This window comes from Podarcis melisellensis (assembly GCF_964234715.1).
Source record: "Podarcis melisellensis genome assembly, chromosome: 3".
NCBI lineage: Eukaryota > Metazoa > Chordata > Lepidosauria > Squamata > Lacertidae > Podarcis > Podarcis melisellensis.
The window spans coordinates 48,053,980-48,080,364 of record NC_138530.1 but is presented as its reverse complement, the minus strand read 5'-3'; the positions used below and the strand labels follow the sequence as shown (position 1 = coordinate 48,080,364).

Sequence of the window (26,385 nt, the reverse complement as noted above, 5' to 3'; positions counted from 1 at the left end):
GAAAATAGTTGGAAATAAACATCTTTATAACTCTTTAAAGTATTTAAATAATTCTATATCCCACCGTATTCAAAAAGCTCAGAAGTTAACAATACATTTTTGCTTAGCCATGTAATAAATGTAGGTAAGTCAGACTACATCAAGCTTTGAAACCAGACAGGTTTTTAAACCAGGAACGCCTTGGATGGTGTAAAACAAATACGCCAAACCATGTACATTAGATTTCAAATGACCTCAGAGAAGTATATACTTCCTTCAGGAATGCATAAGGTCAGTTGACTATCTTATGAGCTTTTTCTGAATGTGGATGTTAGCAGCAACAGGAACAGGTAGTGTGTTTTAAGGAGTTTGCATGTAACTTATGATGGTTTTAAAGAGGTGCAAATGAAAACTCCAAACCCAAAAGTAATCCTGAGTTTTTCATGAAACAGACAGACAGACTTTTAGGTGATTTAAGACCCTTCCAAGACTCAAGACAACCACCTCAACAAATGTTTCTTTTTCTTCTTAAAAAAAAGTAAGTGTAACCTCTCTGAAGACAAAGCTCAGGAGAATGCTTTCTTGTTTGTTTTAAAATTCAAGAATAGCAAAGCTTATTTTAATCTCTTCTACACAACCCAACGTTCTAACGTAAAAGGTATGCTTAAAGGTAAAGGTAAAGGGACCTCTGACCATGAGGTCTAGTCATGGATGACTCTGGGGTTGTGGTGGTCATCTCGCTTTACTGGCCAAGGGAGCCGGCATACAGCTTCCGGGTCATGTGGCCAGCGAACCAGAGCAGTGCACGGAAATGCTGTTTACCTTCCTGCTGGAGCGGTACCTATTTATCTATTTGCACTACGTGCTTTCAAACTCCTAGGTTGGCAGGAAAAGGTATGCTTAGAGGTCAGTAAATTACTATTCTTACATTGTGTGAAGATTAATACTACAAAGCCACTTGAACTTACATATTTAATACATCTCCTCTCCAGTGATAAAATGTTACAAAGGAAGACAATGCTTTTCTTGTTTATTTTAATCATGTTAAATCAGTTTTCCTGCATGATAAGATTTACAATAATAATAAAAATAATAAAAATAATAATAACCTTTCATAGCTTTGTAGTAGATTGCTTAGAAATATATAAACTTTCTTCCATACAATGGAAAATGAGAGTAAATGCTCTTCTATAAGGTTCTCTCCTTTTTGGTGAAACAAGTTTTTATGTCTCTTGAGACACACTTAACTTGCTGCTGAAGCTGAATTAGGAAGCACTTCCTTGCTACATAGTACTTGACGAGAGAAAATAAAAAGAAACCCTCTTCTTTTCAGAAGCCAGGCCTGCTCTCTCTTCTCAGCTGAAAATCATGTTTGTTCTGCTGCTATCTGATCCTTGGCAGATTGAACAAGCTCTGAAAGAGCTGAGAAGCTTTTGATGTTGCTCAGCTGCAATCCCATCTTCTGTATCTAAAACAAAATATTACAGTTCATTTATTATTTTTGCAGGCAAAAGCAGAAATTTCTTACTTAATCATTGCATGATCAGAAGCTCTATAAGACACGCACAGAGAAACTTGTCTTGTGTTGACAGCCACTTCTTTTATTTAGCATGCATTTGACAAAGTTATTTTTAGGTAGCTGGAATAAGTATCATTTGACTTGGCTAACATTCCAGTTACTTTTGCTGGTTGGGACGTTTTGATGTTTGCCAAGCATGTGTGTGGGCAACTGCTGTTGGTACCTGATGAAGTGCACAACTTGAATACTTGTTAACGGATCTCAGTTTTGCTGCCTGGGGTGCAGCGTAATACAAAATAGCTACTCCCACCAAAAGAGCAGTAAAGAGACGGGAACACAATGGTTCAAATATGGAAATCTATTCCATTTTGATTGTTCACAGAATGCCTTCAGATGACACCTGAAGGCCAACACTAAAGGTGAAAGATGTACCTCTAAGAGGAGACCATTTGAGGGACAGGGGTCTGCAAAGGAGAAAGTCCTTCTACTTATTTCCCGCCCGAAATTTTAGTAGGGACAACAAGCAGAGTCCTACCCACGTGAGTGCCAATTATAAAGACTGAGTTTGCTAACAGTGGAGGAGGCCCTCTTGCAGTTATTTGGGTCATGCGCCAAGACAACGAAACACCATTGCACAGCCTGAAATAAATGCTTACTTCCCTTTCAAAGGAATGAAATATCTGCTTCCAGTTATTTCTGATCCATCTGTATTTACTCAGGCTTTCGTTGTATGGTGACTTTTATCCTCAGCAACAATACCTGAATAAGTGTTTCAATGAACTGTTGGTATTTTTCTCTTGGTATTGTGCTTTTATTGTTATTCTGCTGATGATTTTAAGATGAATTATATATCACCCTGAACCGCTCCCCTATCATTTTATTTCACTTTTAATTTGTATACCGCCTTCCTATGTTGATATACACAAGGCGGTTTTCAGTGGTTTACAAGCTTTGGAAGGAGGCAGATTTATATACCCCAGATAAAGAAAATTGTTATCCCGCAAAAACACACATACATTTGTGTCTGCATCCAACTTACCTGAATTCCAAAGTGCTCCACATCCAAGGCCAGCTGCAGGCGGATTTTGTTATCATCACTCATGCCTCCATTTGGAGCGGTGCTATTTGCCATCACGGTTTTTCTTGCCTGCTTCAGCCTTTTCAAACTCTCTTCCATTTTCTTTACAGAATTCAGAATATCTGATATTGTCTCAAAGTACCTGAATAAAGAGATTCATTAATGCATTAGACTGTGAGCCCCTTACGGACAGAGTGATTAGCATTCAGAAAAAGAACTCTAATCTGCTTTGAGCCCACAGGGCACAGCCAGATAGAAACAAACAAAATGTGTGTTTGTCGCTCTCACTAAACTCAACAGGACTTAAAAGTTTGGCTGGAACATCTCATAGCTGTTAATACCAGCAAGTTGTGTATACAATATCAGACCCCCAAAATCGACTATTATAAGTGCATATTTAGCATCCGGGACCAAAAATGCCATGTGGGACATGGGTAGCAGTTTTTGCAGGGCCAACTCCAAGTTTCTATAGGCTCTGGGCAATATAAAGGCAGTGGGCTCTGCAACACCCAGTCACATGCTGTTGCCAGTCCTGCTGCTGCATTCCATCACTGCAGAGATGGGCTGTGTAGAAGGAGAAGGGAAGCAGCAGCAACAGGGAAAGTGGAGACTGATACAGGCCAGAAGACCAGGGTAGCATCAGTGTGGCTGGCCTAAACAATGGAGGAAAAGGGTCAAGGAAGGAGGAGTTGGCTTGCTTGCCCACGTGCACTGCTGGAATTAGTGCAGGAATTGGTACAGGCCTCATGAATGGAGGAAGGGAAATGCATTCCATCACTGCAGAAGGCTTGGCTGATGCAGCAGGGGCTGCATGATGACAACAATAGGAGTTAGGCAATCAAGCATGTCCAGTGGGTTCATTGTCTGTAAATGCCTTTGCACACAAAACAGTAAGATTCTAAAAAAACACAAAAACAATTCCACACCAAAGTTTCCTGGGAACTACTGTTAACTGAAGACAACCTGGATTGTTTGAAGAGAAGAAGAAGAGTTTGGATTTGATATCCTACTTTATCACTCCCCTTCCAGGAGTCTCAAAGCGGCTAACAATCTCCTTTCCCTTCCTCCCCCACAACAAACACTCTGTGAGGTGAGTGGGGCTGAGAGACTTCAGAGAAGTGTGACTGGCCCAAGGTCACCCAGCAGCTGCAGGTGGAGGAGCGGGGAAGCGAACCTGGTTCACCAGATTACGAGTCCACTGCTCTTAACCACTACACCACTGCTGGCTTCTACTACGAAGGGAGGAGCAAAGGGGTTATGCGCGCAGCCAAAGTGCTCACTCACATCTTATTTTATCTAGCCCAAGATATGATTGTCTTAGCCCACAGTGGCTTGAGAAAAGTTGAGTTTTTAATGCTGAAATACCCTTGTGAAGTTGCAGTAAATTTTCACTTACTTTTGTGTGCTTTTGCCAAGGGCTCCTTCAAGCCACTGCTCAATTACAGTTGGTTTTAGTGTATCTTTGTAGTCATTCTTCAGTTGGTGGAAAGGTTTAAGAGCAGTGTCAACATAGGGCAATGCTTTGGTTGGCACCTCCTGGTTAATGTTACACAAATTGACAAGAAAATGAGTAAAAAGCTCGTTATTTTAGAGTTCAAAACAAGCAAAGCTCAACATGCTCATACATAAGCAGTACATGAGAATTCAATACTAGGTAGTTAATCAAATGGTTTTTTAATACATATACATATCACCTAAACCTCAATTAGGTTCCTTTTTGAGCCTACACATTTGACTTTTTCAGGAAAAAAATGTATTTTCATTGGATTCCCATCATACCAAGACATAAACATGCACAGAAAGGGTTGGGGTAAGAAACTGCTTGCCTGATAGTGTTGAAGTGTGTTAAGTAGTAGTTTGTCTGAATTAAATGAATATGACAAAAAGCAATGGACCTGTTATCAAAGGTCCTGGGGGGAAATGGGAAACTAGAGATCTCAAAGTTTGTGTAAAGAGTAGGTCTGTTCCCATCACATATAAAGTGGGGGAAGGTTTTGGTTTGAGGAAGTCTGCTGATGCCAATCTGCAGTAATGCTATACACTAGGATTCAAACATACAGTATTCCTACTACCTTGGCTTAGGTGGGCATGGCAGGCTCAATTGAGACCCATAAAGTGTAAATTAAACTAGGAGAAGTTGAAAACTGCATGTAACACAGATCATCATTAATCAGCATAACACTGTGCTCTTCCATCTCATACAGCTCATTGATGATATCTCAGGTAAGAAATTATATGCCAAAGCTACTGTGTTTCATGGGGTTGGGGGCCATCAGCTGCAGGTAAGTGGTCAAAACATTCTACGCTGCTGACACAAGCCTTTATTGTTTAAATACGAAGTATGTTACCTTATTGGTTCTTCTATATAGCCTTGGAATCTCAACAGCACTTTTCAGGCAACTGAAGCAAGAATCACTTAACTCCTGAATAAGCTTACTGTTCAAGGTTGGCCAGCAACCCAGTAAAGAGTCCTTTGAGTCTTCCAGGGCTCCTGTTAAGAAAAAAAACAAACTCTGGTAAAAATCTGAGCTCCCCTGATTTATCCCAGATGAACACACACTTTTCGAGTATTTCTTAAAACATGTGTATACTGCCCTTCGTCAGAAATCCCAGGGCTATTACAGTGGTACCTCTAGTTGCGGACTTAATCCATTTCGGGGTGCTGTTTGCACCCTGAAAATTCCACAACTAGAGTGCCTCTTCCGTGCATGTGTGTGGCATGATTGAACACTTTTGCACATGCGCGCAGATCACATCTGCGCATGGCGAACCCGGAAGTAAACACTTCCAGGTTTGCCGCGTTTGTAAGCTGAAAGTCTGTAACAAGAGCGGAACACAACTAGAGGCACCACTGCACAACAGTCTTTTTCAACTCCCTTGTTTCCCCCTCGCAAGACATATACTATTTATTATGCTGTTTTATGCTGACAATTCACAGCATGGTCTTCAGCAAGGTTTGGATGGGCGTGAAATGACTGGTTGTCTGCCACACCCAAAGCCCTGCTAGCTTGCTCCAGCCAGAGCAAGAGGCATGGAGGGGTTGCCCCTCTTCCTTCCTGTGTGGATCTTCTTTTTCTTTATCATCCTCCACCACCACCATTGGTTCTAGAAGGGGGATTAATTAGGCCAATCCTGTGGCTTCTCAGATGAACAAAGCGCCTGGAATCTAACAAATCCAAGGCTGTCTCCTCCCCCCCTGCCCCACAACTGGAGCAGCCTTTCAAGGGGTCTAACATTAAGTAACAAAAAACTAGCAGTAACTCAACGTTCACAGGGCTATCCACAGACATATCAAGGGCCTCCACAGTGGACGTCCCACTCTGCCAGGCTCTTTTCCGCTGGTAGATAAGACACCACTGGTTCTTCCTATCCCCCTCTACTCAGCAAATCTGTGCTTGAGGATCTTTCTGCCCGGATGCATTAATATTCCAATATATCTCATTCATACACATACAAAAGGCTTGGGGGCAGTTGCTAAAACACTGCCTGATTAAAGTTAGGCCATCAAGCAAGTCCTGTGGGTTCATGATTATTCTATGTTCCTTCTTCATATGCAAACATCTTCTCCTTTCCCTTTCATTTGTAAAGCTAATCAATAATAATAATAATAATAATAATAATAATAATAATAATAATAATAATTTTATTTGTACCCCACCCACCTGGGCAACTCCCAAAAGAACACGAAAAACAGAATAAAACTTCAAGCATTAAAAACTTCCCTAAACAGGTCTGCCTTCAGATGTCTTTTAAAAGTAAGATAGTTGCTTATTTCCTTGACATCTGGTGGGAGGGTGTTCCACAGGGCAGTAGCCACTACCAAGAAGGCCCTCTGCCTGGTTCCCTGTAACCTCACTTCTTGCAGTGAGGGAACCACCAGAAGTTAAATATGTATTATACTTGCACTGGCATTTTTGCTACCACAGTTAGATCTAAATCACAGTTGCAATCACAGTAAAAAGTAAATTTGCAAACTGCGGCAGTGAAAAATATCAGTGCAGCTGTAATGCCACTTGATAGCTCACTCCAAAAATGAAGGCAAAGAAGATTTCTGAACAAGCAAAAAGAAGGGGAGAGAGGACCCAGCAAGCCACAGGCAATTTCCTAACCATAGCCTGCCAAATAAGGGTAGGCTTATGTATAAAAGGGTAGGCGCATGTATAAAATACTGTGCAATTTAGAAATTTCCTCAAATGATGGTGAATCTTCTTGAATCAAAAATAGTCTCTCTCATTAAACAATTTATCTCCATTAGGCATTTGCCGATATACTTCCCAGCAGAGTATGTTCATTATATCATATCATGAATATGTAACAAAAAATATAAGCAGATACCTGAACTCACATTTACCTGAGATGCAGGCTATGTTCTTGAAACCAGTGGTTTCAAGTTTTGGTTTGATAATTTCCAACAATTCAGGAAACTGAAAGAAAAGTAATATTCAAACAATTACAGCTACGTTTGAATATGTTTTCTCGATATATTCAAATTCCCCATGCACAGAAGTGTTTCTTGTGTGCAACTACAGAATATAAATTTTACTCCAACATCACAAAACATAACATTTTGAAAATCAGCTATGCAAATGTCAGACGCAACAGCAAGAGATTCTGAATTCAATGCAGCACACTATGAAAGCCTCAAGGCAAAACATCTAGAATTCATGAAACAGTTTTATTCAAAATAGCAGATTTGCTCCTTGAAGCATTTAATTAATCTTGAACAGAAAAAGTGATCAAAAAGTCACACTCAAACAGACTTCACAGCACCCCAGTGAGCTACAAGGCTTGTGTTGCAAAATGAGAGCTTGACAGTTAAATCTTGCAGAGGGCTGAGAGGCTAATCAATGAAAATTTACACTGCAAAAACAGGCACATGGCTCACATCCCAAAGATACACAAAACCACAGAGCTGCTTTCTATAGAGAATTGTGAAAAACTGAAGCAGCAGCAGCAGCCATGAATGTTACAAATTGATGGCAAGTTAGGCTGCAGGAGATGAAATAATTCTCTTTATGACATAATGTACTGCATTATATCTTCCCTGCAGAGAGACATACTTTAAAGTAAACAGATAAACCTTGATATATCTAAACTCCATGGAACCAAAGGCACAAAGATTAAGGAATATTTTCTGCATCTGCAACCATTATTCATACAACAGTCACAGAGATAGTATCAGCACCCTTTATGTGAGCATCCATTCTAATGCTTAAGGTTCTGGAAATTATAGCTATTACTGAACTGAAGCCTGCCATTTAAATATTTCAAAAGTTCGGTGTCAGGGTGGGGTTAATGGCAGGACAACAAAAGTGGACTTTGTGAACTCTTACGGTGCCTAAGAGACAGAAATTATATGTGTGTGTGTAAGCAACAACCATTAGCTCAAATTGAGGATACAGTAACCATAAGTACACTCAACTTAATTAAACACATTAGTTAATATAAGCCCTCCAGATGTCCAAATAAGTATCAACACAAGATTGACACTTTAAAAAATATGTTCAAATGCAGCCAGGGCAGTGAGGTCCTTAGACCACTGCATAATACAGTTGTACCTTGGACCTCAAATGCCTTGTGACTTGAACGTTTTGGCTCCCGAACGCTGCAAACTCGGAAGTGAGTGTTCCAGTCTGCGAACGTTTTTTTGGAAGCCAAATGTCTGACGCAGCTTCCGATTGAGTGCAGGAAGCTCCTGTAAGCCAATCAGAAGCCACAACTTGGTTTTCGAACGTTTCCAGAAGTCGAATGGATTCCGTTCAAGAACCAAGGTATGACTGTAGATGGCGGATGTTTATCCTTCTAGGCTTGAAGTATAATTTCCTTTTCCTGATTTTTCTTTTTTCCTTCTTTGTTAAATTTGCTAAAAAAAATTGACAAGAATAAGCATTAAGAAAAAAGTTCAGTATCAGAGTCAGCCAGGCTCAGAGAACCTGAGGCCTGATTTGATACTTGACATGCAAACCAATGAAGTATACTAACCCATTCCTGAAGCTTATCCAGATCTGAAGCAACAAGCACCAGCTGAGTGGTGGATATGGAAGCTAAAGGCTGAGACTCTGGACAAGAGTCATTTCCTTGGTCTTCAACAGGGCTTGGGTTCAGTGGGCTCTCCTTGCTACTGCTTGCCAATGATTTTTTATCCTTTGTACTTTCGTTAGAGATGGGCCTGAGTAAAAGCTGCGATACGAAAAACGAAAATGGCAAAGAGGTTATTGCAGACATACTATACACCAAACAATACACATATCAGCACAATGTCCATTCATAAGTAAGTTCCACTGATTTCAATGGGAATTGCTCCCTGTACAGGTGTACAGAAGACTGTAGCCTCAGGTTATCAACATATTGCCCTAATTTGATAAAGCTACAGTGAAACAGCATTTTGGCTTGTCATACAGGGTTTAGACAACCTCCTAAAAATAACAACTATAAGAGTTGAAAGGAGAATCATAGAACTTTGAGAGAAGCCTGTAGTTTTCCTCACCTCACTAATAAAAAACGAATAGCGCGCTACAATCTGCAGTGAAAGCTTCCAAAGGCGATGTGTGAGCAATGGTAGAAATATCTGATCTGACCAACACTTCTGCAGACTTGCACATGCAACATGTGTCGCCAAGAGGCTGTACGAACTTTGAGCTGAAAAGAAAACACAGGAATAGTTAAATTATCAGTCACAATCCAGAACTGTAGCCCTTTGCGATTTTCAAAATTATCCCAATTAGACCAGCTATATTATGAATGTTTATGAATACATTTTTGCTTTTATTCTCTTATTTCCAATCCTGTGCCCATACCTGCCCCATAACTTCTGTACAGCACCAATGTTTGGGGGATCACTGACACATCTTGTGTAAAGACAGATAAGCCAAAGTGACAATAAATAATCCCGAGTCAAATATTTAGCTAACTTAAGGCCCCCCCACCCCTCACTTAATTCTGAGGAAAAGCAACTAACAGCCACCCAAGATTATTATTATTATTATTAATAATAATAATAATAATAATAATAATAATAATTTTATTATTTGTATTCTACCCATCTGACTGGGTCACATCTGACTGGGAGTCACTCTGGGTGGCTCCCAACAGATATTAAAAACATGATAGCTGGAGGTCAGAGGTAGACACATCTTATGGATTCTGGGTAGCAAAGCCATAGTTGCGGAGGAAAGGGAAAGGAAGGCTGCTACTGTTTCCTTAATAATCTATTAGCTTTTTAAAGGAGGGTTACCTCTCATTACAGAACTATGGATGGAGATACAAAAGCAAAATAATGCTATGCTGTGATGGTGCACATTTTATTTCAGTGCTACACAGAGGTTGTAGAACTACCTCTTTGTCAACTGTCCCTCCAGTCATACACCATTAAATGACACAACATTTAGGGCTGTAAGCGAAAGAACTTTTGTCTTCTTTCCAGTGCAATTCATTCTTCATTCCTAGCCACTATGTCTAGCCATCACTGCTACCCAACTTTTAGGCAGTGCAGCAGACAAGATTTCTGCCATAGTTGATGTCATTGGCTAAAAGCAGAAATCATTCTTGATAATTATTTCCTTGAGTTCCTCCTTAGACACTATACTATTTTTCTTAAAGCATAGCTGAAGTTCCCATCAGTATAACCATGACAGATATAATTGTGAAGGGCTTTATGGTAGTGAAAAATGATTATTTGTCATTCATTCTCAAATCCTCATTGCACATGCTAATTACAGTGAAGATGTAATTTACCTGGAGCAGCTTCTAAGTCATCAGAAAAGGCTGTTTCTAAGGCCCCCGCTATTTCTCTAAACCTAAAAAATAAAAATAAAATCCTAATTAAAATTAATATTTGGCAGCTTACTGCTGCACGCTGTAGTCCAATTCCCCCAAATGTATTTCAAACCCAAATACCATAAGAATCTGTATAACACAGCAGAATGACAGCAGGAGAATGAGAGGCAATATCAGAATGAGTGTTAGGTATGGAGTAGAAACAGAAGAGCGTTCGAAGAAGAGTCTGAGAGACAGAGCAGTTAGTTAATGTTGTCATCTCTAAAGAGACTGCCCCATCCTCTGCAAGGCCAGTATACATTCATTCAATTCAACCCCTGGGTGTGCACTGTAGTTTCCTATGTTAGTTCTTGCTGTTATGATGAGTAAGAAAGCTGGTAAATTTCAGGAATAAAGGCCATCCCCAAATGGATAAGGCTGGTAGAGAAATGCTGGACCTTGCGAGGCCCCGAGAGGTTTCCCCAGCCTCTAGTTATCACCACTATTTTAGCATCTCTTTAAAACAAAAACTTGTGAATTTTGCAAGCTGGGACCAAATTTAAAGTTGCACTAGCCTTTCTCAACCTGTGGGTCCCCAGACGTTGTTGAACTACAACTCCCATCACCCCTAGCTAGCAAGACCAGAGCTCAGGGATGATGGGAGTTGTAGTCCAACAACATCTGGGGACCCACAGGTTGAGAACCGCTGCGGCTAGAGGGAAGTGCAGATTGGTTAAGAAGCTTAAAGGGAAAAGTTTTACATTGAAAGAGGGAGGGGGAAGGGGAGCAGGGATGTGCCTTAGTTCTTAGAGTTGCTTCTGATGACCTCTGGCTGGCTAGGCCTTATGACCGTGGCACCGATGGCTGCCTTTTATTTGCTAATGGACACTGCCACAAGGTTCTGCAAACAGTTCTAGGGGATGGAAATCAATAGTTCTTTCTGATACCCTGAACATTTTTGTTTTTTAAAAAAGAAAAGTACTATCACAACCAAGTTTTCAGAAATATAAGCAGAAGCAGCTTGTAAGCTTATCTGTGTTTCAAAAGAACATGTGGCAATTGCTATCGGTCTATCTGGAGGAAGGCCACAGAGTGCAAAGGGTCCAGGGAACACCACAGCCAAGTCAAATGTTTCAGTCCAATTAAGCAGGAAGGTTTGGTTACCTTACTCTGGGTTTGCTGCTAACATTTAATTATTTATTCAATAAACAAGTCTAATTCTTTTAGGTACAGCTTTGTTTCACTTCACTTCACTTTTAAATCAAGCTGTTACAATAAAAAAAACCACTTAGTTTATTAACCACATGAGTTGTAGTCAATCAACTGAATTTGCATATGAGTAAAAATAGCAATTCTGAAATACGAAGCATAATTTGTAGATGATGGATTCCTGTTGTAGGTTACATTATCTTCTATTTGAAAACGCATGACATCACAAAAAGGTAAAATCAGACGGAATGTAATTGTTAAATTTCCAAACACCTAATAGGATAAACTGTTCCTGTTCAATCCACATTCTACCTCATAGTAGGAAAGCTGACAGAATAGACAGCTGCAAACCACAGATAATGTGTAAGATTAGAAAAACTGTTCTATTTCAGTACTTGTTGCACAAAAAATGGAGATATATTTGGATGCTGTTCTGACAAACAGCATGTTATGAGACCAAAGGACATTTATTCCACTTTTCAACATTTTTGCCTTTGTAGGTTTCAGCAGGCAGCAAGGGACTGTGTCTTTCAAAACATGAAAAATATTTTTATCTAAATGAAGTAATTTCATGTCCCCTAAAAATAAAACTCAAATACCAACCTTATTTGGAAATAAACAGGCAAATTCCATTTATCATTAAAGCTGTGGTAGGAAGGATGTGACCGTAGTCTTTTAACGCTGGCTTGTGAGCCACACTGCCGTTCAAATTTTCTCACAAAATCCATGCTTATAGTGTATTTCTGAAGAAGGAATATTTAAGGTATATCTTTAACATATACATATTGAAATAACATAGTGCTATTTATCAAGCTCTCTGAAATCCAGAATACCAGATATATAATTAGCAACAGAACTGGAAAACTAACTAATTTTTATTCGATATATTTTGTTTTGTTGCAGCTCCCTGAGGGTATCTTTTGATGAGCGTGATGAGCAGAGATAACACAACTTCCAATTAATCAGAATTGAGATTTTTAGTCAATTGAGCAGGTTAAAAGGCCTAGTACTAAGGCACATCAAATGATGCTTGCTTGTATCAAATTATACTTCATGTTGACATTCTTTACATCAATATTATTGTTAATCTCTGTATAGAAAATTCAATACATGACACTGCTCTTAGTTGTTGAATTTGAGCATTCTGTATTTCAAAAATCATTTTCTAGTTTTCATATTAAACTAAAGGCCCACATTCCTTGGTTCATTGTGTTAAAGAGAAGGTTAATATGCATATTTTAAATTACCTCATGAAATGCATCTGGGTTCCCAGGATTAAACAGTGATGGCAGCTTAACTTCTAAACCACGAACTATTTCTGGCCACACAGAATTTACCAGAAAATCATATCCAGGAACAACATTCCCCTTTTCGCTGCAAAATTAAATAAACATTTTTCTTAGAAATACTTACAATATAAGCATTATCAATAATTATACAAAAATGTACATTAGTAGGTTTGTAGCAAATCATTTGAATATTTCTACTAGCTTAATGTCAACATCTTCTTGGTTTCTTATCATTTTAACATCTTGTCTTTTTGATACTACAATCAAATCCAAATTAATTAACAGATACTTCTATGAAACATATAAATCTGCTTATACAAATCTGTGGGGATATACTCAGTCTGGGAAAACTTTATAGATATAAAAAGTTCTGCTCAGCACAGAGTTGGTATTCTGGGCAGAGGGCATTTAGGAAGAAAATTTATAGCACAGCAGCAGCTAGTTCATATTTAATGCAAATACAGGAGAATGTGTTAGTCAGTGACTTGTTCCCAACAACTCAAGCAGTCAGCAGGAGAGCTAGCCAATAGTGCCCATGAACCTGCACAACCGGTAGGTGAATATCGCTACCCAGAATTGAGTTTAAGGGTGCTTCCAAATGGGCATATCCTATCCAGTTGTTGCTCTTCTGCTACAAGCTGCACATGAAACTGCAGCCAACTTTCCACATCACTCAGAACATGTTGCACTGCATGCTTGTAACATCTCTCCATTATTAATTATTATTATTATTATTATTATTATTATTATTATTATTATTATTTATACCCCGCCCATCTGGCTGGGTTTCCCCAGCCACTCTGGGCGGCTTCCAACAGGAGATTAGAAATTTATTAAAACACCAGTCATTAAAAAACTTCCCTAAACAGATCTCCAGATCTCCACTCTTCAGATTTCCACTCTTCCCTAAACAGATATCCAGATCGGCACTCTCGAGGACTTAATTCATTTCTGACTCTATAGCACAAAGATGTTGTTCAAATGGGTGTGTGGTTGATTCAGGGTAGGATCTTGCGATAAAGAGGGCAGGCAAAGATAAGGAGAATCATTCTTTTCTCCCAAGTCTCTTGAACAAAGCTAAGCATGAGGTGCTGGGCATTAAAGGTTAGGGAAATGGGTTCTGCAAATATCAAAACCACACCTCTTTCGAAAGGCGGGTGAGTCTTTCTAAAGCTGTCAATAGTTGTGAGGCTTGTGCCACGCGTTCATAGTTTTTGAAGTTGTATTTTCTGAGGCATAAGAATACATGGAAGCATCATGGAAGAAACATACTAGGAAGTCCATGATGTAACAACTTTGTGCCGAGTAGCAATTTCAGTGTAAATGCCTCATTTGAAAGAAACCTAAGCTCAGGACAAGGAACTGGGTATGCAGAAAGCCCTACTGTGCACTTGATAATTACACTATTGGACACTCCAGCAAATGCATGTATCAGTGAGGAAAACACTAAAAGGCAACAAACATGGCTTACTTCCTCAACAGCTACTGATAGATAGTTAAGTACATCCTGAGCCTGTGCATAGACGTGATATGGGCTGGACACATTCGGTGTTCATCCATATAGTGGGCCATGTATGTGTCTGATTTTAACATCAAAAGGTCATGTGTTTCAAAGGAACTGAACCCTCCCTGTGGTCTGTTGACCGTAGCATTTTTATTCTAGTCCAGCTCATTCTGGAGCTTAACTATGTGAAAAGAGGTAAGGAGGTAACGTTGAAAATGAAGCAGGACTCAGTTTCCCTCAAGAACACATACTAATATAGACATGAATGGGAAACACACTTGAATATTATTGTGGGTGCCCCAGGGAGAAAGAATAAACTTTGTTTTCTTCTTCCCTGAGTTCCAATTTCTAAATGTAACCAGCATCACATACAGATTAGGATTTATACCCCATTTGATAGTTCGGAAACTTGGGAGGCAGAGTGAGGGAATTAAATGTTTTATAGTTCTCGTCCATCACAAACAAAATATTAATGATTTTCTCTTATGAAAGAAGATTAAACCTATTCAGGGATTAAGAGAATTGAAATGTTAGCAAAATGTTAAGTCATAGGAAGAGCACCACAATGCCTGGATAATTAGGAAAGTATTTCTGCAGTCTCGAGAGCTAAATCCTAAGCACCAATAATTGCAGGCTACTGTGTTAACTGGAACAAAATAAATGGATTCAATTTAGGTGGCCTGAATTTAATTGCAATATGAATTAGGCACTTATTTAAGGAGATAGCAATCCGAAATAATAGGCAAAGTGCTCAGTCATGTAGTTCCACTAGTCAGATTTACAATCTCTTTTTCTTTTTTAATTTTATATAGACAAATTAGCAAACTACATTTTCCAACAATTAGCTGTTACATGCTGTAACACAATGACCCATTATATGAGATAGCACCAACCTAGTACACACACATTCCAGAACTTAGACCAACAGTAGAGTTACTACAGTAGATACACAACACCCTATGTCTTGATGGAGTATTGCCCTGAATCTATTGACTGTAACCCTAATTCTGCACCACAGTCAAGCTCATAGACTTTACACTCCAGCCCACAGCTTCCTGTTGCTTGTGATTCTTCTTGCTGAATGGTGGACATCCATTCTGTTATAACAGTTTTCTAGTTCCCCAAACCACTACAAACATCAAATACATGCAGGTGATTTGAAATTAGCTGTTGAAATCATGCCTAGCACATATTTGGAAACACCTGAATATACTAGATGTGCTAGCCTGGTTTAAGAAATTAAAGGTCCTGGCAATGAAAAGAAAAATATTTCATTAATGAAGTGACAATAAAATCAGACACTTTCAGAATGAGTTGAGGTTATTCTATTGAACACCCCCCCCCCCCCGAGACCACAGACAGGAATGTGGTTCTGATAACGGTTTACTGAGTATGAAAAGAATATTTAGGCTTTTAATCATTTTCTTTGTGGAAAACAGTTGCATTTTCAATAATATTCTCAGCAGGTTACAGCATCTCTATTCTCTACTGTAAGATATTGATTTTCTGCAGATGAGGATCAAGAATTCTGCTTGCATCATTTAAAATCAGACTAAATTACACTCAAGAGTAGCCCCACTGAAACTGATGCACCTGAGTTACAACCAACTCAATTCCACTGACTTCAGAAGGTCTACTCATCAGATACAGTCATACCTTGTTTTGCGACCAGGATCTGTTCCGGAGCCCTGGCTGCTAGCCGAAAAGGACACAGGACAAAGCGCCACGTCTGCGCACGGAGTGGTTTGTGCTAATGCGCATGCGCGAAGCGCAATTTAGCGCTTCTGCACATGCGCGAGTGACAAACCTGGAAATAACCTGTTCCAGTACTTCCGGGTTTGCCACGGACGTTCACTGAAGCGGACACTAGACAAGGCGGACGTTCGCGGAGGTATTATTATATTGTCCATAGTTATAAGTGAAACCGAAACAACAATTGTTCATGCCATTTAACAAAAAAAAGGTTTGTGTTACCTTGAAATACCTCCCCCTGTTACTTCACGCAAGAGCCGGCAATGGAGAGGAACAAACTCCAGCAATTTGTTGTACATGGTCTGGAGGCCATTAGGACGAGATTGAACAAACTGCTCCACAATCACCTGTTAAAAACATTTAGTATCAAATTAAAGATGCCAGACAAGAATTCCAGTGCAAAAAAGATTAAAATATCTTCCATCTACAGCCCAAAGTCAATAATTACTGCATTATCATAGCAATGCTCAAAATGCTGTTTAATAGGAGATATAAAAGTTAAATTAGCTTTCAGTTCCTACATGCAACAGCCTCCCGATGTTGTAACACACTGACACCATATTTTTTTTAGCACCTGAACATATTCAAGGTCTAGTGGCAAATATGATTAATTAAATTTGTAGATCTTAGGGCAGTTCACAACATAAAAATGCAAGATAAAAATACAAATGTTCAAATAACCTGCTTTCTGCTCTAACTTTCTTTCTGCTGAGTTCTTTTTCATAAGTCAGGAAGAGCCCCAGAAGTACTAGACATATATACAAAACACAATGTATTCTCCTGAGTCAGTTGCCTCCAGCTTCACTTACCTCATCTACATATGGTTTCACAAGCACTTCACCAACTAATGCTTCAGCATCTCGTGTTTTGTCTATTGTTGCATAGGTTCTCAAGCAATGACGGATTATGTCAATGTTAGAAGTTTGAAGACCTTCTAAAAGCAGCCCTTCCAGGGACTGCTGCAGCATTGCTGTTATCCCAACTATTCGCTATGATTTTCAAAAAAAGAATGAAAAGAATTGTTATTGCTGTGCCAGAAAAATTAGAAATATCCACTAGTTTTATTTAGTCATTTAAGAACTGCATCATAGCCTCAAAAACCACCAATCACCAATATACTGTATTTTTCCAAGACGATGCTTTTTGCTAAAAAAAAAATCAGGCAAAAATTGGGAGTCATCTTATACACAGATAGTGAATGCAGAAGGGGGACGTGCGATTAATGGCAGCAGCAAGCAGGAGATTGGCAGTGGCGATTGGGCGGGTGATTGGTGGCTGTGGCGAGACGGGCAGGCGATTGGTGGCTGCAGCAAGTAGGCGGGTGGGCTGTTGGTGGTGGGGAGCGGGCAGACAATTGGCGGCTGTAGCGGCGTGTGTGATCGGCAGTGGCAGGCAGGCAGGTGAGCGATTGGTGGCAGTGACCTCCCCTACCCCCCCAAAAAAAGCTAAACAACTTAATTTCTTAATTTTGGGTAAAAAAAATAGGGGTTGTCTTATACATGGGGGAGCCTTATACATGAAAAAATACAGTAGGTTAAAATTCTAATCTGAAGTTTACCAGAAATCCAACCCTTAATGATTTTCATAGATTATTATTGAATGGCTGTTTAAAATTAAATTGTTTTAAACAACATGCTTGAATATTTGGGAATAATAACATTGGTTGAGGTATAATTTGAGTTAATATTACATTTATTATGTGTGTTTGCTACTAACAGTAGGAAAACTACTACTCCTACAAAGTTGTAATTATTGAAGAGTGCTGATCATTGTACTCACAACAAAACTGACATACTGTATTTGTTAGAGGTCTGGATGGTAAACACTGCTGAGCATGTGGGTTAAAAGTGTAAAAATATAAAACAATTTGTTGAAAGGATGACATGTTCTTTACATACTGGAGCAGTAAATATCAGAACAATGTACTGCTATACATACAGTTTTAATTGATAGGCATGATTTGCTTATTTTTATAAATATATTTTTAAAGCTTTAGAAGAAGAAGAAGAGTTTGGATTTGATATCCCGCTTTATCACTACCCTAGAGAGTCTCAAAGCGGCTAACATTCTCCTTTCCCTTCCTCCCCCACAACAAACACTCTGTGAGGTGAGTGGGCTGAGAGACTTCAGAGAAGTGTGACTAGCCCAAGGTCATCCAGCAGCTGCATGTGGAGGAGCGGAGACGCGAACCCGGTTCCCCAGATTACGAGCCTATCGCTCTTAACCACTACACCACACTGGCTCTCTTTAGCTGAGATAATCGGTGATTCAGCTGCCAGAAGGTAAACAGAAACGCAAGCATTTCAGTCTCCAACAAACAAGATTTTAGGGACTTTAAAGAGAAGAGAACACATTGGCTGACTAACTGTTTGGGAACAGATACAATTTTTGCATTCTTCTTGTTCATCACAACTACAGTCCAAGATAAATGCATGAACTTTCATAATGATAGCACCACTGGAAGTCCACAATATTATTATGATTTAATTGTGACAACTTTTTTTTTTGTAAAACAAGGCAACATACTTACTGGTTTCAGCTTGTCTAGGAGTGGCATTCCTTTGCTCTGTACTGCATGAAACTGTAACTGGTTGAATTCTGTGGCAATTCTTTCTAAAATCTGTCCGGTCAGAAGGGGACTTGCAAAGGAATTGGCACACATCAGGATACGATTTTGATAAAATAATGGCAGTAGATAATCATAATCCCTCTCCCCCCACCTTCACACAAACACACAGTCTCTTCCTATATATGTATGCGTGTATATATACGCAAGTTCATGTGATTTCCTCCCAGCTCCCAACAATCCCTTTGCATTTAGTGTGACCAAGAAGATCCCGCAAGAGGGCTATGCAGTTAGGAACAGGCTTGACTCTTAATGGCGGAAGCTTTCAGAGGCCTCAGGGCAAGGGACAGGTAATTCTGTGTCCCTAATCCACCCCCTTCTTGTCTTATGCCTGGGCAAAACCTACCCAGTACCTCCAACACAATAGAGGCCACATGGGATAATGCAACATGTCTACTCAAACCAGCTTCAAAGCAACTGAAAAGTGCCAGAACATAGGAAGCTGTGCCAGGCCCTGTCTCCTCTGTCAATTCCAAGGAGTGTCAGAATCCCAGGTGGATGATCTCCTATCTTCAGAGACCAGCTAGTGAACCCTTGCAAAGCCTAGAGATATGCTAGGAGATTTGTGAAAACAGGCAAGACAAATGGGCATTTGCATTTTAAAAAGATGTACTGAATGCAAAGACCAAGAAGATTTCAGAGGCTATGAAAATGGGACACTGGGAGTGTTATGTCTTCATATGTGATATTTTTCTTATGGTACAACATATGTGATATTTTTCTTATGGTACTTACAACACGTAAGTACAGTGCATGCTCTGTTCATCATACATGAAGAATGCATACATGACTGTTTCACTAAGCAAGGGATCAATCATAGGTTTCTATCACATATACAGGTCATGAAACAGGCACTGTGTCTTACACAGGTTTGTGTGCACGCACCTTCCATACACGGAAACAAGATTTAAGCAGGGAAAACATGACCATAACTCCCTTTTGTTGCTGGCACAAGATAAACAACAACAACCATAGAGCCATAGGGAAAATCTACAAATAATTTACTCCAGAACAGCCCTATGAAAGTCAACAGATTGCTCCACAAAAGGGTGCACAGGTGGCAGGACAGGTGCTCTGCTAACTGTAAAATAGCATTTGCTATTTTGGCATGTTATTATGACAGAAGCAATTGGTGTATCACGAACTAACTTCTTTAAATAGTTGCTTCCTCCCACTTTGGAGTTTCAAGATGCTGGTGTATAGATTTCAAAGACAGACAGAACTAAGCAAACGCAACTTGCTGGTCCCATACCTGCTTCCTTCTAGTGATGACATTTCTTTAGAATTTTGGGAGTGCAGAATTTTCTCAATTTTCTCAACTGCTTTAATAACTTGAATAAGTCTCAGGACACACATCTGGTTGGTGAGGGGAGAGACAAAGAAAAAAAACTTCTCATATTGAATCTGAGATATTTTCTTCTCAACAAATTTGCAGGTATTTTGGGGAAATGATTTGACTCAATAGGTAAGGAGCTGGAAGTAATAAACCTATTACAATGTGATTTCTGAAGCACATCACTATGCCAAAGGGACCCCCACTTCTCCACTGCTGGGGTTAATAACTGTATGGAGCTCCCAGTTAAACCTGGTGCTTCTTTGCATAAAGGGGGGGGGAGGTGTGTTGTGTCAGAACTGGAACACGTATTAAAGACAGTGCCTTCTGTTACTACATTTAATAGAATGCATAAGAAAAAACAAGGAACCCAAACAACAAAAACTCCCTATGATGGCCTTTGTCCATGTTTACTGTCATTTAAATGCATGCTGTTCAGTGCAAGTGAGAAACAGTTTAAACAGTGCAATCCTGCACATGGCTATTCAGAAATAAGTTCCACTGAGTTCAATGGGACTCACTCCCAGGTAGGTGTGTATAGGACTGCAGCTGGCAGAGCAATTCAAAAGAGGAAGGGAGAAAGAATCAAAGGCAAAGAAGCTACGAAATCCAAAGCTCTGTCAGGTTCATGTAGACTTGTTTTACCTCCCTTGGCATTAGCTCTGAAGTCCTGTCCATCAGTTTCCCTCCCATAGGTTTCTGTGCTTCCTGCTCTGGGTCTTGTGCAGTTTTCTCCTTAGCTTGGTAACATGCTAGAGGCATGAGAGCACTTTAGATTCAAGGCCTCCTTCGATACATCCTGACACACCTCTTTTTTTCTCACTTGCATTTGAGTACTGAAAGGACAGGGAGGATGTCCACAAAGGTTCTTACAGCCACAACAAGGTAGCCTCCAATGAAGGATCTCCCTTTCTACGGCCAAAGGGAAAAGTGTATTCTATCCTATAACTTCTAGAACATTCTTCAAGAGGACATAGGTCATGCCTTGAGAAAGTGTGTTAGAAAAAGTAAGGCTCTGATCTTCTAGTAAGGCAAATCTGCCTCTACTAGTTCCTTTTCATTTTGCCATGTCAGAAGATTGCATGAAGTGCTCTCAAACTAACGATTAAATTTCCATATGGTGGTATATATGTTCATTTTGCCCTTTTGCCATAAAAATGCAATAAATGGATCTGCCTGTTGTACCTTTTTCGCCCTGATATCTTCTTGTTTAGACACACGTTCATCAATTGCTCGAATTCCTTCACTGACACATGACTTAAGACTCTGGAAATAAAAAACATATATACACACACTCCATATTTCCTCCCAATTAAAACAAGCAGTTCTGTGCACATATGAGTTAACATCTCTCACACAGATTAATCACATCTTTTGTGCCTTTCTAAAATGCATAAGCAAGTTATGAACGAGGCCAAAATATTTATTCAAAGCCAAATCTCAGGTGCTGGACACCTCCTATTATGTGCTCAGCTGGAGCTCCTTTCCCTGGAGAAATATCACTTATTCCAGCTTGCGCTATAGTGATTGCAAACCCATCTATCTTTTGCAACAAGATTTTCCTATGCTGAGCTACATTTGAAAAGAAAGGTGGACATGACAGGAGACTGCAGCGCTTGTTGGCCATAGGCAATTTCCAATTGAGCATGATCAGGGACACCTTGCAATCCAACTGGCACCATCCCACTGTTGATATAACTTCTGTTTGTTTCTGATAATTCCTAAGGTCCCTTTCCAATACTATCTTAGCAGCATGGGAGCCAACGCTGTATTTTTCCAGTGCTACTTCAGTAAAATGGGATGTCTGATGTAACAGGCAACGCAATGCTGTTCATCTTGGAAGCTTAGTCAATATTGACGTAGTCTCCCATGTACCTGGGGCTTTCATCATTCCTATGTCAGAATAAGAAGGAAACATCCTTCCCTGATCTAAGGTAAAGTGTACCTTACAAGTTCTGGATGGCAGCTCCCCTACTGCTTTCTGTGTGGGAGCATCATTTCTGAAGAACATAACCCTTTACAAATTTCATTTTCAGAGCCTTATTAGATTTCAGTAGAGCCACTTATAATCATGAGTTTCCAGGCAGTGACAAGACAAAAGGAGTGTAGCTCCTGGTTCATTAGGTAGATTAGTAATGAAATGGTTATGGAGAGTGAGGAGTGGTGGTAAAAGAACTCAGGGAAATTAAATATGAGGAAATTCAGCCCAAACAGAAGCAACACTTTATGTCTTGCTTTCAATTTAATCTAACTGCGGTCCTGTAGAAAAAGAAATGTCTCAGTATCTAGAAATTATTCTAGTTATCTTCTCAATCAAGTGGTTCAGAGACATTCCATCCCGTTTCTATTATTTCAGTTCATGAGGTCACCTAGATAATCTTGCATGTGTTGCTGGTTATTAATATTACTTCCTATTTTAATGCCACCTGCATATTTAATCAACACAGCCCTACTTTCCTTTCCAACACATAATACATTTAACTTTTAGGGGGGGAAAGAGGTGAATGAAATAATTTGTTTTTTAGAAACAAGTATTTGCTGTTCTGGGCGGTGGGGGGGGATTGTTTGGCTAAATATACTTTATGCATATTAAAGGTAAAGGGACCCCTGACCGTTAAGCCCAGTCGCATACGACTCTGGGGTTGTGGCGCTCATCTCGCTTTACTGGCCAAGGGAGCGCAGACAGCTTCCGGGTCATGTGGCCAGCATGACTAAGCTGCTTCTGGTGAACCAGAGAAGTACATGGAAATGCCATTTACTTTATGCATAGGTTAACATAAATGTATGCCTGTGGTGTTCTTGTCTCTATTCTTACCACACAGTTAGGGCTCCTAAAATGGTTTCTAAATGTTCAGACAAAATGCATTTTGCTGCTTCATGAAATCCCCTATGTCAGCCCCATACAGAATTTATTTGGTTTGTCAATATTTTCAAAATCAGTCAAATGATATGAGAAGTTATTACAGAACATACCATAACTTCCTCTCGCAGTTGTCCTAAAGGCACTGAAAGCTGATTAAGGGCTTTGTCCATGCCAACCTAAATAAATTGTCCAAACATATTACATATTACGATTAATGAGCAGTTGAAACTGTGTATGTGAAGATATATATTTTGTAACAAATTACATTTCTATTGAAAACAAATGTAAAAAATGTTTACAATCAGTACTTCAGAAGACATCCCAACTAGCAAGTAATCCTGACTATTATATTTTCCTAATGGCTGGCTGTCATTGGTACAACAGAAATGGCACTTGTACATTGCTAACTTGCAATCTCTGGCAAGCTGGCTCCAATCCTGCACAGAATTATCTGTGAATGACTGCTGAAATCAAAACAACATAAACTGGACAAAAATGGAAGACTGTGTGTCCACATACTCTATATGTGCAGAGCGTTCAATAGGTACCTTATCTTTAGCGCCGTTATCAGCACCTCATGTCAACTAAGAAGACAGAACAAGGATCTGGACCAAAGGGACCCATTTCAAATCTACACTCAGCCAGGATACTCATTTAGTGGTATGGAACAAGTCATCCTAATGCACATTAGAAGACTTTTCAAGAATTCTATCTATTTTCAAAAGTATCAAATGCTATAAAAAACAAAATCTTATCTATCCATTCATACTCCTTGAAGGAAAAGTGGGATGCAAATATGATGTAAGAAAGAGCTTTTTATATATATATTTACCTCTGGACTATTTAACCTCTCTTTTCTAGCATGCAATTGCAATTGCACACACTTTTTCATATTACAGCTAAGAGATTTTAATTCAAAGGTGCTTTTTATTTACCAGTTGTCTTCCTTCTGTATATTGAAGTATCCTATGACATCCTGCACACCCACCTCAAACAGCCTATTCACATACCAAACCCTTGTCTAGAAGCTTCCAGTACCTCCTTAAAATGTAAGTCCCTCCAAATGTTGCTGGACTACAACTCCCATCATCACTGACCATTGGCACAGTGACTGGGGCTGACAAGGGATGCAATCCAACAACGTATGTAGAGCCACAGGACCCTGCTTTTGGAAGTATGTTGAATATTAGCATCATCAAATATATATTAGTATACTTAAACGCTAAGATTCGTACATATAAAACATCCAGTTTGAAACTTACTAGATTGGTGGAAAGATTAACAAAGTCTGCATAATCCTTGTTTATGAGCTCTATCATGGCAGTTTTAAGAAGTTTGTAGTAGAGCTCAAGATCATCCCGAAGCTCTTCCAACTGAACACGTTTCCTGCACTCCGACACAAAGTGATCGACATCAAAATCCGGCTATATATAAAACAGGTAAATAATAATAATCAGGATTTAAGAAATGGCCCATAACAGAAAATGCAATTCCTTGTAAAAGCAGTTTGTGTTTATCTAACTTCCAAGCATGCTTAAAGTGAAGGGATAAAAATGCGGCCCATGGACTAGGAAATCTTTTTGTTCTAAATGAAACACTAAAATATAAGATGTGTAAACACATTTTTATTGGTTTGTTAAAGTGTTTTCTGTCTGTAAAGCCTAGCTAATTGGTACTATTCAAAGTAATATTAATAATGATAATAATGATAATAATGATAATAATGATAATAATGATAATAATAATAATAATAATAATAATAATAATAATAATAATAATAATAATTTATTACTTCTACCACCCATCTGACTGGGTTGCCCCAGCCACTCTGGGCACCTTATAATAGAGTATAAAAGAACACATGATACACCAGACATTTAAAGCTTCCTGATACAACGCTGCCTTCAGATGTCTATGGAAGGTCATATAATTGTTTATCTCTTTGACATCTGATGGGAGGGCGATCCACAGGATGGGCACCACTACCAAAAAGGCCTTCTGCCTGGTTAATAATAATAATGGGTCTGACAGCATAAGACCATAAGAGCCCTCATGAATTAGACCAAAGGCCCATCTAGTCCAACATCCTGTTCACACTGTGCCCAACAAGATCCCTATGGGAAACCTAAACGTAGGACATGAGTGCAACAACAAAGAATGTTTTAAAGTTGTATAATTGCTTACATCCAGGAATCCCCTTTATTTTATTTTTTTTAGATATTCCGAACAACAGTTTTTTCAAGAAGACAGTTATGTGTCCAGAATTAGAATCACTGAATTGTAGAGTTGGAAAGGACCTTGGATCATCCAACCCGAATTCCTGCAATGCAGGAATAGGCAGCTATTGAACCCATAATCTTATCAGCACCATGCTCTAACCAATGGAGCAGCAGATTCTGAAAGAGCCAGTCTCCGTGTATGATGGGCAGTAGTAGTACTATGACAGGTGAAATACAAAGAGCTGTCTGGCAGGCCGCAACACAGGGATGCCTCACAGGATCAGAGGACCCAAATCCAACACGGGTGTGAGTTCTCCATAGGAAACGTCCTGGCTGGGGCATCTAGATTTTAAACGGGTTCAGACTGAAAAATGTGTGTGTGCAACATACAAGAAACATAACAAACCTACACAAGAGGGTTCTGAATGCACAGGCAGCATGGACTTCCTTGTGGTTAATTGAATAATGTGCGAACGGGGCCAGCAATAGGAAGTGCACATATTCATCTATTAAAAAGAGGTGCATATACCCCTATCTCCCCCAAATGGAGAACAACAACCTATAAATCTCCTCTGACAGCCCTACTAGGAGAAAAATGAGCTACTTGGAAGGGCTTTCCGGGGGCGGGGGCAGGACTAGAGCTTCCCTGGGGTGGCGAGGCCTGCGAGTCACTCCAGCCCAGCCAGGGTCTCCCACAGACACGCATCTCCCCCTGCCATCTCCCCACACCTGCCAAGTTGCCCCTCCTCTCCCTTCAGCCCCGGCTTCGGCCCAGCCAGGCGCCCTCCTGCCCAGGGGCCTCCGCCTCCTCACCTTCATAAACTCGTCCTTGTCGAAGCACAGGTTTTCGGGTCCCCGGGGTAGGTTCATATTCCACGTCTCCATGGCCGGCTGGGCTCCGCTCCCTCCCTCCCGGCGACCCGGGGCCGCCACGTCTCTTTCCCGGATCTCCGCTCGGCTTCGGCTTCGCAGTCGACACAAAATGTACGCGCGCGCGCCACACTTCCGCCAGCACCGCGGCGCCGAGACCGGGCACCGCCGGCCGCCTCCTGCGCTCGGGAGGGCGGCCTCCAGCGGCCTGCGGCCTCACTGCAGGCGCGCACGAGGCCTCCGGGGCGGGGGGTCCCGTCTTCTCATTCTCGCCCTGGGAGGAAAAGGGTCTGACCTCGGCCCCAGAATTTATGTTCCAGGCCCAAGATCGACGCCAGCCTATGTGGAAGGGGAGTCTTGGAAGAACATCGGGGCCGCATGGCTGCAGA

The 26,385-nt window shown here is 40.2% G+C and overlaps 1 protein-coding gene across 1 annotated transcript; it reads right to left on the bottom strand.

The window, feature by feature from the left end:
- Positions 1–937: 937 nt before the first annotated feature.
- COG2 (component of oligomeric golgi complex 2) lies at positions 938–26,137 on the bottom strand. The gene is made up of 18 exons (XM_081906846.1): positions 25,940–26,137; positions 24,170–24,331; positions 23,018–23,083; positions 21,230–21,310; positions 19,964–20,067; positions 18,616–18,724; positions 16,895–17,074; positions 16,308–16,432; positions 12,788–12,914; positions 12,144–12,283; positions 10,311–10,372; positions 9,064–9,215; positions 8,559–8,756; positions 6,928–7,000; positions 4,925–5,067; positions 3,973–4,112; positions 2,538–2,718; positions 938–1,447 (listed from the first exon to the last, which is right to left on the bottom strand). Exons 1-18 carry the CDS (start codon positions 26,009–26,011, stop codon positions 1,346–1,348), a joined length of 2,217 nt encoding a protein of 738 aa, XP_081762972.1. The 5' UTR covers positions 26,012–26,137; the 3' UTR covers positions 938–1,345.
- Between the last annotated feature and the right edge of the window lie 248 nt (positions 26,138–26,385).